This window comes from Felis catus, chromosome E1 (genome assembly GCF_018350175.1).
Source record: "Felis catus isolate Fca126 chromosome E1, F.catus_Fca126_mat1.0, whole genome shotgun sequence".
Taxonomy (NCBI): Eukaryota; Metazoa; Chordata; class Mammalia; order Carnivora; family Felidae; genus Felis; species Felis catus.
The window spans coordinates 55,558,304-55,577,059 of NC_058381.1; the positions used below are offsets into that span (position 1 = coordinate 55,558,304).

General features: G+C 55.5%; 1 protein-coding gene and 1 non-coding gene across 6 annotated transcripts; both read left to right on the forward strand.

The window, feature by feature from the left end:
- Positions 1–656: 656 nt before the first annotated feature.
- Positions 657–17,145, forward strand: SLC16A5 (solute carrier family 16 member 5). 5 transcript variants are annotated; one of them, XM_006940572.3, is made up of 6 exons: positions 2,006–2,137; positions 5,240–5,413; positions 5,673–5,931; positions 8,341–8,484; positions 13,527–14,336; positions 15,546–17,145. In XM_006940572.3, the coding sequence occupies exons 3-6, from the start codon at positions 5,733–5,735 to the stop codon at positions 15,791–15,793; spliced, it is 1,401 nt and encodes a 466-aa protein (XP_006940634.2). In that variant the 5' UTR covers positions 2,006–2,137; positions 5,240–5,413; positions 5,673–5,732; the 3' UTR covers positions 15,794–17,145. The 5 variants fall into 5 exon arrangements, with proteins under 5 accessions (XP_006940636.1, XP_006940637.1, XP_003997261.2 ...); XM_019818238.2 differs by lacking the exon at positions 2,006–2,137 and adding an exon at positions 3,818–4,376; XM_006940574.4 differs by lacking the exons at positions 5,240–5,413; positions 5,673–5,931 and adding an exon at positions 657–795 and having other exon boundaries at positions 1,953–2,137.
- On the forward strand, positions 11,150–11,222 carry TRNAK-CUU. Its single transcript has one exon. It is a non-coding gene; the product is annotated as a tRNA-Lys (tRNA).
- Positions 17,146–18,756: the final 1,611 nt, after the last annotated feature.

Genomic DNA, 18,756 nt, shown 5'->3' on the forward strand with positions numbered 1-18,756 from the left:
TTCTAATTGACCTATGTCTATCCTGACGCCCGCACCAAACTGTCTTGATTACCGTAACTTTGTAGTAACTGAATAAGCTTTAAATAATACATATTAAGGGCTGGCTAGTGGGGAGGAAGATGGGAAAGAGCCCGCAGCTCTGAAGAGCGCATGCGGAAGTGGTGGGCGTCCTCTGATCTGCCTCCAAAGGTCTGAGGGTGGCCCTCTACGCTCGACCGCTGGTGTCTGCCTGCGTTCTCCTGGTGCGGCCCTCAAGCTCCAGGCTTTCAACGCAAGGACCACTGGGGAGCTAAAGCCGCCAAGAACGCTCCACCCTGGCCTCCCACCCGACTCCCGCTGGGAGGTGGAGCCCCTTAATGGCACGCTTTCTCCCTCCCTCCCATTCCTGGAGGCTCTAGCGCGTAGAGGGAGCAGGAAAATCCACAAGTGGAAAAAGAGTCTGCGACCTATGCAAATCACAAGCTAATGATATGCTAATCGTCTCGCGGAGCTGGCATCTCAAGCCCCGCCCAGCTACTGGACGGTCCAGGCCACTCGGAGCACTGGGCCAGGCTGAGGTTGGAGGTGCAGGACCCAGTCACGCCCAGCCACGCCCCCCCACCACGAGGCCCCGCCTCCTTCCCCACTGGACGGGGACTCGGAGGTGGGCCCGCCCACCGGCGCCCTGTGCCCGCCCCTCGAGGGCGCGGTTCTCCGCCTGTCGGCGTCCTGCCTCCTCCATCGCCCGCTGGCCGGGCCGCAGGAAACCGGGCGCGGCGGGAGTGGAGCCGCTTTTCTGCCGGGCCGCGCGAGCCGGTGAGCGGGCCCCCCGGGACCCCCCTCCCCCGCACTGTCCCAAAGGTGCCCTCCCGCCGAGGTCCTCGCCAGCGCCGTCGCAGACCCGCCTCGCCGTGGGCGTCCTGGGCCCCTTCCCGCTTGTGACGGGCTCTGGGTTGAGGATCCAGGAAAGTCTTGTCCCATTCCTGAGCTGCCCCAGCCTGGGATGGCTGGGGACCCCCATGCCTGAGGGGTCTCTCCCAAGCCGTTCCCGTCCTCCAGGGCCTAGGGGGCTGGGGGAGGCACCGGCACCGGCACCGGCACCGCGCAAGGCCTGGCCTGAAATCACGCGGGCGCCGCCTGGGCGTCCCAGACGCCCCACCCAGAGGAGATCCATCCTGGGGAGGGTGGGAAAGCAGAATGAAAACGAGAGCCAGGACGGCAGGGACGGGGCCAGGCTGGGAAGAGCTCACGAAGTCCCTGTGGCCTACCTATCCCATCCCCCACCCAGGCTGAGGTCAGCCGGCCCCTGAATGTGGGGGAACCTTTGGAGGCAGAGAGAGGAGGAGGGTGACCTGCCCCAGTTCGAGGAGATGTGGAACAGCCCTGTTCCTTCCATAGCCCCTGCCAAGTGCAGAGGTTTGAAGACTTGTCAGTCCCAACCTCAAGCTGGCTCTGGCAGCTCTTCTGTCCAGAGGAAGCCCTACCACTGCCACCCTGTGTCCTGGGCCCTGCCTCATATGGGGTCTGGGAAGGGAGGGATCTTCAGGGACTGCTCTGGGGCTGGTGGTTCTTCCTTCTCCCCTCACCGTGGGAAAGGAGCCATCCCCTCCACTCAGCACACCAAGACCCTGCAAGAGAGCTTCGTCTCACTCTGTGACCATGCCTGCAAGCTTAGCGGGGCAGAGAGGGGATTCTGAGGGCCTAGGGAGGGCTCTGGCATCAGATGGGAAGCCCTGAAAACGAACCAAGGTGTGTGTGCAATGTGTGAAGGACAAGAAATGCTATTTGAATTTGTGCCCTGCCCATAAACCCAGCTCCCTGCCACTTGGGCGTGAAGGTAGTCTCACTCTGGGCTGGGGTTCCTGAGGGCTGAGGTGGGCAGCTCCTGTGAAAAGCTGCTCACTTCCAGTCCCAGGAAGTGAGAGTGAAGTGTCTCTAGCCGCATTTCTTTCTTTGCCTCAACCACATGCCAGGCAGTGATCATGATTCATGGTGCCCAGTACAAAGGAAAGACCACTTCCCTGCTGGGACAGAATTGGAGCCAAAGCACCCAGCCCCATCTCTGCTCTGCTCTGCTTGACTCTCCTGGAATGGACCTGTCGGCCGGGAAGCCAGGTCACCCCTGGTCCTGGCCTTGCCTGCCTCCCAGGGAACACAGGTGGGTCACTCACATTGATATTATCTTTTGTGCTCACCCAAGGCTGGGTGGGGTGTGTGAAGAGGTCCCTGCTCATAGCGTGGGGGTGGGGGGAGGAGGGTCGACAATGATAAACAAGGGAATAATCCACTCCAATGTGGTGTGAAAAGTACTATTTAGGAGAGAAATAGGGGTACCTGGGTGGCTCAGTAGGCTAAGCCTCTGACTTTAGTTCAGGTCTTGATATCACAGTTTGTGAGTTTGAGCTCTGAATCAGGCTCTGTGCTGATAGTGCAGAGACTGCTTTGGATTCTCCCTCTCCCTGTCTCTGACTCCCCCCTCTCTCACTTGCTCTCTCTAAAAAATGAATAAAATAAAACATTTTTTTATATTTAAATTTTTTTGTTTATGTTTGAGAGAGAGACAGAGCGTGAGTGGGGGAGGGGCAGAGAAAGAGGGAGACACAGAATCTGAAACCGGCTCCAGACTCTGAGCTTTCAGCACAGGGCCCAATGCAGGGCTCGAACTCACTAACCGGGAGATTGTGACCTGAACTGAAACCAAGAGTCAGATGCATCACTGACTGAGCCACCCAGGTGCCCCCAAAATAAAACACTTTTTCAAAAAAGGGAAACAGGGGCACCTGGGTGGCTCAGTCAGTTAAGCATCAACTTTGGCTCAGGTCATGGTCTCACTGCTCATGGGTTCTAGCCCCGCATTGGGCTCTGCTGACAGCTCAAGAGCCCGGAGCCTGCTTTGGATTCTGTGTCTCCCTCCCTCTCTGCCCCTCCCCACCTCAAAAATAAATAAAACATTAAAAAAAAAAAAGGAGAGAAATAGAGGAAGAAGGCCTAGCCCAGCCTGGGGTGGGGGCCAGGGGAGCTTCCCAGGAGTGCTGTCAGGACGGAATCTTGAAGGACCAACAGGATTCTCTCTGGCTAGGATTTTGGAATGTCCACAGCTTAGTTCTTGAGGAGGGCCCAGTTTACTGGACGAAGGGGGCTGGAGGACCAAAGGGACCAAAAAGCTGTGACCTAGGAGTCACTGGGGGTATGGAAGAGGACGCCCTCTTGTGGCAGGCAGAGTTTACAAGGGAACTCCCAGAGGGAGGCCAGGGGTCCTCAGACCTGGGAGGCAGGGCTCCCAGCCAGCAAAGAAAGAGCAAAGGTGTTTGGGGTTTCCTGGGCTCTGACTGTCCCTGGAGGCCTGGAGGAAGGAGAAACTGGGAAGAGTCAGCCCCATTGAAAGATTCAGAGTAAAGGTCAGAATCCTGGACAAAGTCCCCAAAGGGCTGCCCAGAGAAGTGGCTGCTGAGAAGGGTACTATAGAAACCCCTCTGTAGAGGGGCAGGACAAGCAGGAACAAGAAAGGACCAGAACTGGGAAATGGGGAGGGGCTGGGCTGAGGTCCAGCCTCCAGCACCCCCTCCCCCACATGTCTCCCCTGTCACCCACCTCCTCCCTGCCACCTTGGGGTCAGTGACAGTGTGCTACTCTGAAGGGAACCGGCAGGGTCCCAGGGCTCGGATGGGACAGGAGTAGAGCAGTGGGGACGGAAAGGGCAGGAGGAGGTGAAGGTTGTGGAGGAAGCCTGGGCGTCCTGGGAGGAAGAGGGGAGAGCAGCGGGTCCGGGAAGGCTGCGGGGGGTTGGGGGGGGGGGTACAAACTGTGGCGAGGGTGTGGAGGGGACATTTGGGCCAGCACAGACAGGATCAGGTGGCGCTGGTGGCCTTTCCATTTGCTGTGGATACAGAAATCCTAGAAGGGACTGTGTCTGAGTCTGAGGTTTGCCCGAGCCCGGAACTGGGCCAGGAGGATTGGGGCTGAGGGATCTCTAGGGCCAGTATCACATGCAGCAGCCAGGATGGCAGGACGCCAGCGCTTACAGCATACGCACGCACACTCTCACTCACCCTGAGGTTGGGCTGAATGGACCACTCACTTTGGCAGGGCTCCTGGGGGTCCTCTGGGGAGGGAGCAGACTTTGTGTCCTGAGAAGAGAGAGATTGGAGCGTGTGAAGGAGGCAGTTTAGGGCGGTTCCCATAGGTGCTATTTTAAAGCACCTGAGCCTGGGGCAGAAGGTGTGGAGCGCTCGGCATGTTGGGAAGATGGGGTTGCATATTTCTGATAGTTTCCTGAGTTTCCATGGATCTTCCCAGGACCTGGGGCTAAAAGGAAGAAAACTGTGGGAACCGGAGCTCAGGGGATCCATTGGCTTCACTGGGGTGAAGGCTGCCAGAGCCCAGAGCTCTGAGTGCGGGTGAGGTCTGAAGGCCACGGGGAACCAGGAAGCAGGAGGAGAGCCCAGAGAGAGGGGACTGGAAAAGCACTCTGCATTTGAGGAGGGGGCCTTGGGGCTTTGAGGTCTGGTTACAGCAGCTTCTGTGATGGGAGGGCGGCCCGGATGGGGGTGGGGGCGGGGGAGGGGTGGGAGGCGAGAAACTGAGATAAGACTGAGCCAGATATGGGGGTGGTACAGTTTCATCTGCATGGTGTGTGACCCCATGTGCATGTGGTGTGCCTGTATATTTGTGTAGCATTTGTTTATCTCTGGGCTTGTCTGCATGTGTCCGTGTAGGTGTGTATTTGTACATTTGATGTCTGCATGTGTCTGTCTGTATATGTCTGTGCATGTCTGCATGTATGACTGTGTGTGTGTCTGTGTCTCTAGATTTTTCTGTGTGAGCGTGTATCGGTGTAAGTGTGTCTGCACATACGTCTGTGTACCTGTGTGTTTCTGTCTATGCAGTGTGTGTGTGTGTATGTGTGTGTGTGTCCGTGAACATGTATCTTGGCATATGCCCATGTGTGGCTGTGTATGTATCTGCATGTTTGGGGGTGGGTGGAGGGGTTGCTCAGAGAAGCCCTGGCAGGTGGTGGGTCATTATCCAGCATCACTGTAGAACTTGACTCTGTCATGGGCTCCCTGTGAAAGGAGTAAGTGCCAAGGGCCTTTGGATGAGACCTGAGCCTTTTCCCGAAAGCTGCTGGTTTGGTGCCCTTGGAGGACTATTCTGTGTGTGCTCCTTTGACTACACTCAGCACCGGCTCACCCACCTAGGCAGTCTCAACAGCAATGACGGTAGAGCCGGCAGCGTTGTGAAAGTCTGTGTTTGTGTGCAGGAAGCCTGCTTATGGATGTTTGAAAATACATCTGTGTGTGCCTGCGGGGGCATTGGGACTAGGCTGGCTCTAGAGGTCTGTTCCATTCTACAAGCGACTACTGAGTGCTTGCTGTGTGCGGGAGGGGACCCCAAGACTGGGCCAGAAAGTACCACCCGCTGACCACCAAACGATGTAAGTCTAGGAAGAGTTCCACCCACCTGCCCTATTGCATTGTTGGCTCACCTACCTGCCTCTCCTGCCAGGCTGGCTCTGGGAAGTGGGTGAAAGGAAATGCCAAGGCCAGCATGTTTGCCTCTGGCCATCTCCTAGGGGGCGGTACACTTGGTGATACGTAGTGGTGGGGCAAGAGGAAGGAATGGTTTCAGCCACCCAGGGAAAGTGGCAGGTGAACACGGGGAGGGTCGGCAGCTCCATTCTGTCCCCTCCACAGGTGGCCCAGGCAGTTGCAGCCGTGACAGTGAGGCGGTGACAGCAGAATTTGTGGCAAAGGATGCCCCAGGTCCTGGAGCGTGCAGAGGGCTGCTGGGCCTGGGTAGTGCTGCTGGCCTCCCTGGTGACCCAGGGCCTCACCCTGGGCTTCCCCACATGCACTGGCATCTTCTTCACTGAACTGCAGCATGAGTTCCAGGCCAGCAACAGTGAGACCTCCTGGTTCCCCTCCATCCTGACAGCCATGCTCCACGCTGGGGGTGAGCAGCCTGGGAAGGGCCCAAGGGAGGGTTGAGAAAGAGCAGGGGGTGAGAGAGGAAGCCACAGTCTCCCTGGCCTCCTGGATCCCTCTCTCTGTGACCACAGGCTTTGTCTCATGGGGTGAATTCCTAAGATGTCACCTGATTTCAGCAGGGCCAGCCCCCCTGGCTGGAATCCCGTAGGTCTGGGCTGGGCAGGGCTGGGCTAGGCTGGGCTGGGGAGGGGGAGGGGGCTAGAGGCTCCTGGGATACAAAGCCAATCCTCTCAGTGGCTGGGGGATCAATGCGGACTGTAGGAATGTCAGGCAGTCAGCAGACTTCAGGAAGAGACACTTGAGTGATCTCTCTGAACCTGTTTCTTCCTCTGCAATATAGAGGTAATGCCCAGCATCCTACCCACCTCCTACATGGGATCACAGGGAAGATCACATGACTCCCCGGAAAGTAGTATTTGGAGGCCCTCATTAGAGTCTTCAGTATGGGAAAGGGGGCTTGAGGTACACACCAGGTGCAAGATGGGGGCAGGGCAAGAGCCCCATCTCTCACCCTGAGGCAGAAGGGCTGGGGAGGTGGCCGGGAAGGCAGTGCCCCACCTCATTTCCTGTTTGGCTCCTCCAGGAATGTGACCCCCTCACCTTGTGAAGGGGGAAGGCCAGGGCTGCCTGCGAGGCTCTCTACAATAGACTTGGGCTCAGGGGCCTGCCCCTGGCTCCAGAGAGCTCTATCACGGAGACTCCATAGACAGTGACCTCCTGCCGGTGTCAGGGTGGGGGCCGGTCAACTGCAGCCAGATCTCCCAGTCCTCAGGGCTCTCCCCATGGGTGTGCTTGCTTGCCTCAGGTGACCCCATCTCCCTACCAACCTCCTGCCACTCCCTCCACCTGGTACCAGCAGCCTCCTTGTTATTCCAGGTCCTTCCTTCCAATTGGGCGGGAGGTCAGACTGGGATAGATGCCCTCACTGAGGTGATCCCTGCACCTGCCGCCCCAGGGCATGGGCTCGGGGCCCTGGGAAAGGCTGGGACTGGCCTAGACCGCACGACCTTTTCACCTACAAGGCTGGAGCAGAAGTGGGAACCTCAGGCAGTTCCTTCCATGCTTCCGGAGAGAGGTCTGCGTCAAGTACTGGGAAACCGGCACCCAGTGGGGACCCCCACTTCTCCACCAGCTTTAGACTCACCGCCCCCTGGCAGGCACACCAGCCCCTCAGTCGGCCTGGGATTCCTGTCTGCCTCACATACATACACCTTTAGCCCATACTCATTCAGAGTATTGTAGACATTTTAAACTTGAATGTGTCCTTGATCCCAGGCACTCCCTGCCCCACCCATCTTAGAGATGAAGAAAACAAGCAAGCATAGAGTACAGGGCATGCTCAGGGTAGCAGAGTGGGTTTGGGGAGCAGTGCCCCTGCAGAGGAAACCCCCTGCCTCCCGGCACCCTCAGCTGGCACAGGTCCCAGCCCCACCCCGAACTCCATGACTCAGGACTTTTCCAAAGTCAGGCCAGAATTTGGGGTGGGGAAGATGGCAGAAGTGTGGGACAGCAGTCATGTTCACTGCAGAGGCTTGCCTCTCTATAGCGGCCTCTGCTTGATTATCTCTGAGTATGGGCCACTCACTTCCTCTGTCACTCCCATACTCATACTGGCTCACACCCCCCTCTACCCCAGAGGCACACATGCGCATGCGCGCGCGCGCGCGCGCGCGCGCGCACACACACACTTCCCTTGTCCCTTTGGCTGTGCTCTGGGAGAGTAACTCTGGAGAAACTCCATTATGTGTCCTTGAGGGCAGGGCACCTGGTGAATGAAGCCCTGCCAGGTGAGGAGAAGCAGCCAGCCAGGACTGGCCGCTTTCTGCCCTGGCTCTGGAGTCGTGACAAAGCAGCTCGGGATGGGGGTGGGGTGGAAGAGAACAGGCCCTTCTCCACCAGAAGCCAAACATCTGAGTGCAAGACTTTGTGTTGGCTGGATGTGATGGGGGGGTAGGGGGAGCGGGCACCCCACCCAGTTTTCTCCAGGGTCCCAGGCTGCCCACCCTGGACGTGATGGAGCATAGTGGGAGGACTGTGGCCAGTCCTCTTGAGAATGGGAGGTAGGCAAGGGCCTGAACACTCGTGGGACCTCCCCTCGCAGCTGGTCAGGTGTCATCCAGTGTGACCTCCTGTAGGGGAGGAAACTGAGGCACAGAGAGGGATTGCGTTTGCCCCAGCCCAGAGCCAGCCTGTGGCAGGGTGGCAATCAAAATCTAGGCTTACAGGCCTCAGGGCTGTGCCCTTTAAGCTGACACACTAATTCCTGCTGGAACCACCTCCCGACCCCCCTGTCTGCCTCCCTGCAGTCCTCCTCACTCAGCTGCCACCTGCTGGCTGCCTCCTCACCCCTGCCCTTCCCTGCTCCTCCTCACAGGACCCCTATGCAGCATCCTGGTGGGACGCTTTGGCTGCAGAGTGACGGTGATGCTGGGGGGCGCACTGGCCAGCCTCGGCATGGTGGCCAGCTCCTTCTGCCACACCCTTAGCCAGCTCTACCTCACGGCAGGATTCATCACAGGTGACTGTATTCCCATTTCTAGAATTTCTGGGTGCCTCCTAAAAAGTGCCAGACGTAAGTGCAGGCAGTGTGCCTTATCTTCTGGGGCTGCTTCTAGTCACACGAGGGAGAAGGACAACGAACAGATAAATAAAGAAGGATTGTTGCTGATCATGACAAGCACCTGAGAAGACAGGACAGCTGATATGATCGTGTCCTGGCTCGGGATGGGGGTGGGCAGAGATTCAACAAGCAAAGAGGTAAAATATCTAGAACACCCCATGCAGAAGGTAAAGCAAGGGCGGGAGAGGTTACTACTTTCAACAGGGCAGTGAGGGAAAGCCTTGCAGAGAAGGGGACATTTGGGCAGAGAACTAATGGGGAGGTGAGGGAATCTGCAACCAGGCCCTTGGGGAAAGAGCATTCCAACAGCAAGGGCAAAGGCCCAGAAGCGCCCAGCAGGCAGTGAGGTGGCCAGTAGGGTAGAAGCACACGAGTAAGGGGGTCAAAAGGTGGGGTGGCGGCTGGATGGGGGGGTTCAGTAACATCATCCAACTGCCATTTGTAGAGCACCACTCTGGCTCCTGTATTGAGCACTGGGGGGAGGGGGGGGCGCACCAGGTTGGAGCAGGAGAACAGGTACAGACAGGAAGTGGCTATACCTTCAACCAGGGCAATGTGATGGAGACGATAAGTGGTCAGGCTCAGGACTGCAGGTGAGGTGCAGAAAAGAATCAAGGACAACCCAAGCTTCTAGGACCCAAGAAGGGTGACACCAAGGTTTTTGCCCCAAACCACCAGAAGGATGAAGTAGCCTTTAACTACAATGGGGAAACTAGGGGAGGAGCAGGTTTGTGGGCGCTTGGGAAGCTCAGGTGTGGACACATCCAATCTGAGCTGCAGTAGGCAGTTAGGGATCAAGACCTGGCTGGCATTCAGGTCTCGAGGCGAAGTATCATCCTGCTCTCCCTGAGGGAACAAGGGTGGGTGGCTGAGGAGGCCTGAACACTGAGTCCCAGGACCCTGCAGTGCCCAGCATTCTGGGTGGGAAGAAGTGACAGAGGCAGGAAGAGACACAGGAGAGCAGGATTGCTCACGAAAGCAAGCAAAGAAAGTGCACGGGGTCGTGGCGGGAGTGAGGGCTGCTGTGGATCGGATGGAGGGGACCAGCCTTGATCTTTGGATTTGGCAATATGGAGGTTGGTGACGTTAATAAGAGCAATTCTGGAGCAGAGGTGAGAGTGAAAGTCTGATTGGAATAGATTCAAAAGAGAATAGGAAGACAGGAATTGGAGACAGCCAAGATAAACAGTATTTCCAGGAAGTTACAGTGAAGGGGAATGGAGAAATGGGCCAGTATCCAGAAGAGGCTGGGGTCAAGAGAGGGTTTTTTTTTTGTTTTGCTTTGCTTTGTTTTGCCTTTTTTTTTTTTCCTAGAGAGTGAGAGAGAACGTGCGCACACATGAACAGGGGAGGGGTAGAGGAAGAGAGAGAGAGAGAGAGATTGAATCTCAAGCAGGGTCCATGCTCAGTGCAGAGCCCAGAACAGGCTGGATCTCATGACCTGAGCTGAAATCAAGAGTTGGACACTCAAGGGACTGAGCCACCCGGGTGCCCTTTCCTCCCCGCCTTTTTTAGATTGTGTTGTTTGTTCGTTTGTTTGAGAGAGGGAGAGAGAGACGCACTCACACACAGAGGAAGAGATAGAATCTTAAGTAGGCTCCACACTCATCACAGAGCCTGATGCAGGGCTCGATTCCACGACCCTGGAATCCTAATCTGAGCTGAAATCAAGAATTGGATGCTCAGGGTGCCTGGGTGGCTGAGTCGGTTAAGCGTCCAACTTCGGCTCAGGTCATGATCTCACAGTTTGTGGGTTCGAGTCCCACATCGGGCTCCGTGCTCACGGCTTGGAGCCGGGAGCCTGCTTTGGATTCTGTGTCTGCCTGTCTCTCTCTGCCCCTCCCCCACTCACTCTGTCTCTCTCTCTCTCTCTCTCTCTCAAAAATAAATAAACATTAACAAAAATTTTAAAAATAAAAAAAAAATTGGATGCTTAAAGGGGCTCCTGGGTGGCTCAGTTAGTTAAGCATCAAACTTCAGCTCAGGTCATGATCTCACAGTCCATGAGTTCAAGCCCCACGTCGGGCTGTGTGCTGACAGCTCAGAGCCTGGAGCCTGCTTCCAATTCTGTGTCTCCCTCTCTCTCTGCCCCTCCCCCACTTGTACTCTATCTCTCTCTGTGTCTCAAAAATAAACATTAAAAAAAAAAAAAAAGAGGAATTGGATGCTCAACAGATTTGAGCCATCCAGGCGCCCTGTGTTTTTTTTTTTTTTTTTTAAGTTTATTTATTTTGAGAGAAAGGATAGAGAGCACATGTTTGCACAAGTGGGGGAGGGGCAGAGAGAGAGAGGGAGAGACAATCCCAAGCAGGCTTTAAGCCATTAGTGCAGTGCCAGATGCTGGGTTCAATCTCACGAACAGTGAGATCATGACCTGAGCCAAAAGCAAGAGTCCGACGCTTAACCGACTGAGCCACCCAGGTGCCCCACCCCCCATTTTTTGCTTTTTTAAACTGCTTTATTAACTTCACAATATATAATGAGTATCGTTCCATGCAATAGAGTAAAACTCCCCTACTGACAGAATCTTACAGACTGGGTCAAAATATAACGTTAAAAGTATGCCTGGCTGGCTCAGTCGGTAGAGCATGTGACTCTTGATCTCAGAGTCGTGAGTTCAAGCCCCATGTTGGGCATGGAGCCTACTTAAAACAAAAGCAAAACCCACATTCAATTAGAAGCTGGTTGGGGCACCTGGTTGGCTCAGTTGGTTAAGTGTCCGACTTCAGCTCAGGTCAAGTTCTGTTTGTGAGTTTGAGCCCCACATTGGGCTCTCTGCTGTCAGCACGGAGCCCACTTTGGATATTCTGTCTCCCTCTCTCTGCCCCTTACCTGCTCGCTCTCTCTTTCAAGAATAGGGGTGCCTGTGGGGCGCCTGGGTGGCGCAGTCGGTTAAGCGTCCGACTTCAGCCAGGTCACAATCTCGCGGTCCGGGAGTTCAAGCCCCGCGTCAGGCTCTGGGCTGATGGCTCAGAGCCTGGAGCCTGTTTCCGATTCTGTGTCTCCCTCTCTCTCTGCCCCTCCCCCGTTCATGCTCTGTCTCTCTCTGTCCCAAAAATAAATAAAAAACGTTGAAAAAAAAATTAAAAAAAAAAAAAAAAGAATGGGGTGCCTGGGTGGCTCAGTCGGTTAAGCATCAACTTCAGCTCGGGTCATGATCTCGCAGTTTGTGGGTTCAAGCCCCGTGCCAGGCTCTGTGCTGACAGCTCAGAGCCTGCTTTGGATTCTGTGTCTCCCTCTCTCTCTTTGCCCCTCCTTCGCTTGTGCTCTCTCTTTCTCAAAAATAAATAAACGTTAATTTTTTTTTAAAAAACCAAAAATAAACATTAAAAAAAAAAGCTGATAACAGGAGCCCCACAAGAAACAGGTAACACCAAAAGGGTTACAATCAAGGTACATCGTGAACATGTAAGTTTAGGAAGCAGGTGCGTCTTCTTATGGACTTGAGGGAAAACAAGGATTCAAGGCATAAGGCAAAACTCATCATGATGGTCACAGCGAGGAGGGTCAGTGCTAACTGCTCGCAGGCCATAAGTGAGTTGCTTTTCCCTCTGATGTCTCACTTCCTCCTCAATCCTTCTCAAATTCTCTTCTCTTACCCTTGCCTGTGGCTCTCCAAGCCTCTGACTCCTGTCTCACCTATACTGCAGGATAGAATGGCCTATGATTTACTCTAGGCTCATGATACTCACCAGCTTCCAAAGGGAGGGCTGGGGACCCTCAGGGCCACCAGGAGCAGGTACTGAGAAGGGAGCGATGGCAGGGTTTCTGTTTCGGTTTGGTTTTAATGGGAGAAATAACGATAAAGGAGAATGATCTGGCAAAGAGGAGAAAATGGTTGGTGCAGGAGAGGGAAATTGCTGGAGGGATACAACTTTGAGTAGACAAGATGCAGGTGTAAGTGGAGGATTGGTCTCAGCTGGCAGTCTGGACCGTCCAGTGTCACAGGTGGGAGGCAGGTGGTCAGTTGGGAGTGAGGATGGGGAACGGGTGGGGATGCATGGAGAAGGACTGGTGATCTTCCAAGAGGGCGAGAGAATAAATGGACGGTGGCATCGCAGGTGGCCCAAGGGCCGTGGTCATGGTGTCGTTGTGAGCTTTCCCTCTAACATGTTCAGCTGTGCAGGGCAGACATGGATTGGGTCGCGGGTGGCATCTGAACTGAGCCAGGAGAGGGAGGTCTAAGGGAAGCGTATTCTAGGCAGTGGGAACAGCACCGGCAAATGTCCAGCAGTGAGGGGCAGGCTTGGTGTCCAGAGGAAGAGAAAGAAGCTGATGTCGCTCAATCATGGTGAGTGACAGGGACAATGGGCTGAGATGATCAGGGCCAGACTGTGCAGAGCCTTCCAGGGCATAGTAAATTCTGTGGCATTTTTTTTTTCCTAGATGTGATGGGAAGTCTTTGGAAAGCTAAGCGGGGAAGGGACTTACCCCAATTTAGTTTAGTTTTTTGTTTTTTTTTTTAATGTTTATTTACTCTTTTTTGAGAGAGAGACAGAGCATGAGTGGGCGAGGGGCAGAGAGGGAGACACAGAATCTGAACCAGGCTCCAGGCTCGGAGCTATCAGCACAGAGCCCGATGCAGGGCTTGAACTCATGAACTATGAGATCATGGCCTGAGCCGAAGTCGGACGCTCAACTGACTGAGCCACCGGGTGCCCCTCAATTTAGGTCTTTAAAGATCACTCTGGTGCTGTGCCAAGGGGAACAGGTGTGACCCCGGCAGTCCTGGGAAGGCAGATCTGAGGGCAGGGGTGGGACGCTTCTAAGGAGGTGGTGAGGCAGGCTGCTTCCATCTTAAATCCATCCCTGGGGACCTGGAAGTGGGTCTGGGCTAGAGTGGAAGGAGGGCAGACATGGGACACGACCCCATGACCCCGCTCTGAGAGCTGGTGGGAGGCCCCCCCAGTGCCCTTGAGCTGGTCTCTCTCCCCCCGCAGGCCTGGGCATGTGCTTCAGCTTCCAGTCGAGCATCACGGTGCTGGGCTTCTACTTCTCCCGCCATCGGGCACTGGCCAACGCACTGGCTTCAGTGGGCGTCTCCCTGGGCATCACGCTCTGGCCACTGCTCTCCCGCTACCTCCTGGAGAACCTGGGCTGGAGAGGCACTTTCCTCATCTTCGGCGGGGTCCTTCTCCACTGCTGCGTCTGCGGGGCCATCCTGAGGCCTGTGGCCACCAGCACGGCCCCTGAGACCAAAGAAGGCCCCCCTCCACCTTCCAAGACATCCGCACCTGGCTGCCTGGCAGCGTGCGGTGCGGCCATCCAGCGCCACCTGGCCTTCGACATCCTGCGGCACAACGCGGGCTACCGAGTGTTCACGCTGGGCGTTATGTGGATGATCCTGGGCTTCCCGCTGCCTCACGTCTTCCTGGTGCCGTACGCCACGCGGCATGGGGTGGACGAGCACAAGGCGGCCCTGCTCATCTCCATCATCGGCTTCAGCAACATCTTCCTGCGGCCCGTGGCTGGGCTGCTGGCAGGCCGGCGGGACTTTGCTGGCCACCGGAAGTACCTGTTCAGCCTGGCAGCCCTGCTCAATGGCCTCACCAACCTGATGTGTGCAGCGTCGGCGGACTTCCGGGTGTTGGTGGTCTACTGCTTGGTGTACAGCGTGTCCATGAGTGGCATTGGTGCCCTCCTTTTCCAGGTGCTCATGGACATTGTGCCCATGGATCGGTTCTCCAGCGCCCTGGGCCTCTTCACCATCCTGGAGAGCATCTCCATCCTTACCTCCCCGCCACTGGCTGGTGAGGCCCCGGGAGGGAGGGAGGGCGGGCGGGACCTGGGTGGCGGGATATGGAGCCAGGGAGGAGAGGAACAGTCTGGACAGATTCGGGTGCCATCCAGCATCTCCAGGGCTAGGAATCTGGAATCCGATTTTTCCCAAACACCTTAGGGGCCTGGCCGCAGACTGTTCCCCAGTTGGCACCCAGGGTGTAAATAGTTAAAAATAAGGATTTTCGTACCAGCTGTACTGGAGCCCTTCCCCTTCTTCTCTGTGCCTCTGTTTTCTTATCAGTAAAGTGGGGGCGATAAGAGAATCTACCTTGTAGGCTTGTGAGGATCACCGTTACATAGCAAAGAGCTTACCAGAAAGCCTGGCACGTAATAAGTGCCATGCACACACATGTTTCCTGTTATTAACATCCTGGCTCTCCCACTTCCTGCCTGTGGGACCCAGGCACGTCATTTTCCTTCTCTGAGCCACAGTGTCATCTACAAAATGCAGACAAGAACACCTGCCCTCGCCACCGATCAGCCTGTGCCAGGCATTGGTGGGCACGGCTGAATACGGAGGCCTAGTCCCCACCTCTCAGGGCTGACTTTCTGGTGGGAGAGTCCGGAATTAAAGCAGAGAGACACGATTTGCTCAGCACGGTGATTTGTGCCGGGAGGGAAACAAACCGATGTGGGAGCAGAGACCCCCATGAGCAGACTTGCCAGGCAGCTGAGAGTGTGACATTCAAAGTGACAGCGAAGGTGTGTGAAGCCCTTGCTGCTGGGGGACAGTCAGTACATGGCAGGGGTTAGTACTGTAGTGCAGTGATGATGGGGACTCTTCCCAAGCGTGGCACTGAAGTCCCAGTTTCCGAGGGAGTTCTACAAGCCAACAAGTGGAGACAGCTTACCCGGGAGGAAGTACAGGAGGGCCCGGGCGTGGCTGGGCAGATATCCCAGACTGCTAGCTTCCCGCTACCAAGGGTAAGGGAGACAGGCCCTTAGGTGCTTTTCTGGCCCAGAGGTTCTTCCTGCCCCTGGGAGAGCAGGTTTCCTGTTTCCTCTCGTTTCATTCAACAGATCTCTATTGAGTGCCTTCTAGATGCCAGCCACAATAGCTGATACTGGGGATATGGCAGAGCCAAAAATAAGTCCCTGCTCTCTGAGAGCACACAAGTTAGTGGGAAGGAGGCCTGGTATCCCTGGGACGGTGGCCTAATTTGCTCTCTGTCCCCCAGGGCTCCTCCTCGACACCACCAACAACTTTAGCTACGTTTTCTACATGTCAAGCTTCTTCCTCATATCAGCTGCCCTCTTCATGGGTGGCAGCTTCTGTGTCCTGCAGAAGAAGGAGAGGCAAGGCAGGCCGGCCGAGGCCGAAGGAGCCATCACAGAAGTTGCCTCAGAGGGAGGCCTCACAGTGGAGGACTCACGTGGTTCCGAGAAGCAGCTGTACACCGAGATCACATATGTGACCAGCGTCTGAGCCCTGGGATCGTGTGTGTGACCAGCGGCTGAGCCCCAGGGTCTTGTGTGTGACCAGTGGCTGAGCCCTGAGGTCAGTGAGTGACCACTGCCTCAGCCTAGGGATGTGATGTCCAGCTGCTAGAGGCTGGGATGAAGGGCTCACCAGGAAGCCTGAACCAAAAGCCATCCAGGCTCTGTACATTGGGACTCAGCCAGGAGCTGGGACCTTGGAGGCTGGCCTCCAAAGACTCAGGGTTCCTTCCAACCAGCAGAATCCAGGAGCGGGTCCTCCTGATTTTTTCCCTTGGGTACCAGAGTGAGTCTAAACCCTCCTCAGCTCAGCTGGCTGCCCAGTATTGCTGTTGCAACTCAGCACATTAGACCCTCCAGTCTAGCTCAATGTCTCTGATGTGATCTCTTTGTCCTTCTCCGGCCTCCAGACAGTTCCAAAGAGCCCACCCCACCTCTGAGGCCCTCCTGCCCCATTTCTTCTCAAGTGCCCCAGCCTTTGCCTTAGGGCTGCCCACAGCACAGGTTGCTGGGCCTCATGCTTACTGGAACCTTGGGAAGAAGAACCTCGTGTGAGAATGAGTTATGGCCAGTGATGGTGGAGGGCCAGGCTGAGGGGTTGGCCTGGACGCAGGCTACGGACAGATGAAATGTTGGGTAGAAGAGCCATCCTGGTGTCCGAGCAAAGAACCGGAGGGGAGCCCTTCCTTGGCTTGAGTCCTAGAATCAGTGTGAGGAGTCCCTGCACACTGAGCAGGGCCTGCTCTAGGGTCTCCCTCCCTCCCTTGCCCTCCCCTCCCCCTGCTCCCCAATCTTAGCCATGAACATTAGTGCTGGGGTAGATGGAAACCTGACATTTGACTGAGCGGGGTGGGGAAGGATTGCTAGGCAGAGCCCAAGGACCTCTGTGAAGACAGGGCTGCTTTTGCAACAGAAGCCCTTTTACTCCTCCCTCCTGTCCTGCTCTCTTTACTGTGTCACAGGTGTCCACCCTGCTCCCTGTTGGCCTGTGCCTGTGACATGGAGGTCAGTGCTCCCCACATGCATACTCTTTTTGCTGGTACCGTGGTCATCACTTGGGGGCTAGCTGTCATCAGCCCAAACTTGTCCCCGCAGGGTACCAACTGAGGCAATAGAAAAAGAGTTTGTTTGAATTACACACAAAAACGTTCCTGCCGCAGGTTATAAACCTGGTGAACTAATGAAACCGGAAAACAGGCGTAAGTCCTGCCCCTCCCCCTTCAGTTCTCCCTGCTCAGCAGGGGTCCGCTCTGACCCAAGTCCTTGTTTGTTGATTCAGGCTCAACCAGGCTCCAACAAGAAAGCCTTATCGGGAAAATAAATTTTATTTTCGTGACCTGACTTCAGCCTTCCTTCTTTTCCTGCCCAGCTGGCGTGAGTAAGCATCCTTGGGGATGTTCAGTTTTTTCCAGGACCCTGCCATGAGTGCCCCCTTATGGTCAAGGAAAGTAGTGCAGAGGTGAAGCAAAGGGCTCTGGGCTGTCATAATTTGCTGTGTAATTTTGGGCACCATCACTGGGCCTTAAAAAAAGGAGGGGGCGCCTGGGTGGCTCAGTCGGTTAAGCGGCGGACTTCGGCTCAGGTCATGATTTTGCAGTCCATGGGTTCGAGCCCCGCGTCGGGCTCTGTGCTGACAGCTCAGCCTGAAGCCTGTTTCAGATTCTGTGCCTCTCTCTCTGACCCTCCCCCGTTTATGCTCTGTCTCTCTCTGTCTCAAAATAAATAAACGTTAAAAATAAATTTAAAAAATAAATTTAAAAAAAAAAGGAGGAGGTTGGCCTGGATGAACTGGATGAATCAGAGTCTCTTCTTGTTTGAAAAATCTGATCCTGAAGACCCCCATTGCCTTCCTGCTCCTCACCCAGTCCTGCGCTTGGCCACCATCTACAGCCTGCGGACCGAAGGGGAAATGCTTGGACACATTTTACCAGGTCCTGTCTCCTCCATCTTAACTGAGTGGAAAAGGAGAGAGTTGGGACTGGTGGGAAGGTGGATGCTTTTGGTGCTAGTAGCCACCAGGCTTTGAAGTGTGCAAGCCCTATTAGGCCCACTTCCTGGAAACAGATTTCTTTTAAGGAAAAAAGATACCAGTGAACATTCAGCAGAGGGAAATTCAACCTCATCTGCCCCCAGCCAAGAGTGGCAATAATCTCTGGGCAGAATGCCTTCCACAAATATTGAGCATTTACTCCGTGCCAGAGCTGGGCAGAGAAGAGTAAGTCTTGGTGCTGCCCTCAGCACAAAACCAAGGACCGAGAATTGTTCCCCAAGGAGGAAAGCCCCTGAGTCTCTTGGAGGGGACAAATGAGGAAGAGAGAAATGAAGGAAGGCGGCCCATCTGATTCCAGAATCCACACTTAGCTGTTTTCCTGGGAATTCTCTAGAGAGGGTCTGGAGCAGTTCCTGACCAGTGGAGAGTAGAGCTCACGTACATCCTGTCCCTAAGCTCTGCGCCCCTTAGCGCCCAGGACTTTGTTCCTCTGCCCAGCCAGAGGCAGAGAAGCCCCTGGCCACCTTGGGATGAGATGTACTTCCCCAGGTTGTATCAGTTCCCCACAGAAGTTGAAGGGCTTGATGAGGGGTCTTGGGGCCACTGTCCTAAGTAGAGCCGCTAGGGTACCCAAGAACCCAGATTCTAGTCATAACTCCTGTCCCAAGGGGTGTGCATAGGGCAGGGGCTGACTACAGGCACCATGGTCAAAAGACGCATGTTGGGGTGCAAGGAACTGACGCCCTCATTCCAGAGTCGTCCCTTGGTCTGGGAGGTTGGGGTACGCCCCTCATCAAGTGCAAAGGGGGTTTTGAGGTCCTTCTGCTTCGACGTTCTCCCCACATGGGCGCCCTCCGACTCCTCTGGGTTCCCGAGGGCCCTTAGAGACACCCCTCGATGCAACCTCGACCCTTCACCACCCTTCCGGACGTGCGTCGCCTCCAGCCAGGGGCTCAAGGCAC

Excerpts from the sequence above, each read along its gene's own strand:
- SLC16A5 (XM_003997212.4), top strand. The coding sequence starts at position 5,733 with ATGCCCCAGGTCCTGGAGCGTGCAGAGGGCTGCTGGGCCTGGGTAGTG. Across the intron at positions 5,932-8,340 it reads AGCCATGCTCCACGCTGGGG|GACCCCTATGCAGCATCCTG; the intron begins GTGAGCAGCCTG and ends TCCTCCTCACAG. Across the intron at positions 14,337-15,545 it reads TACCTCCCCGCCACTGGCTG|GGCTCCTCCTCGACACCACC; the intron begins GTGAGGCCCCGG and ends TCTGTCCCCCAG.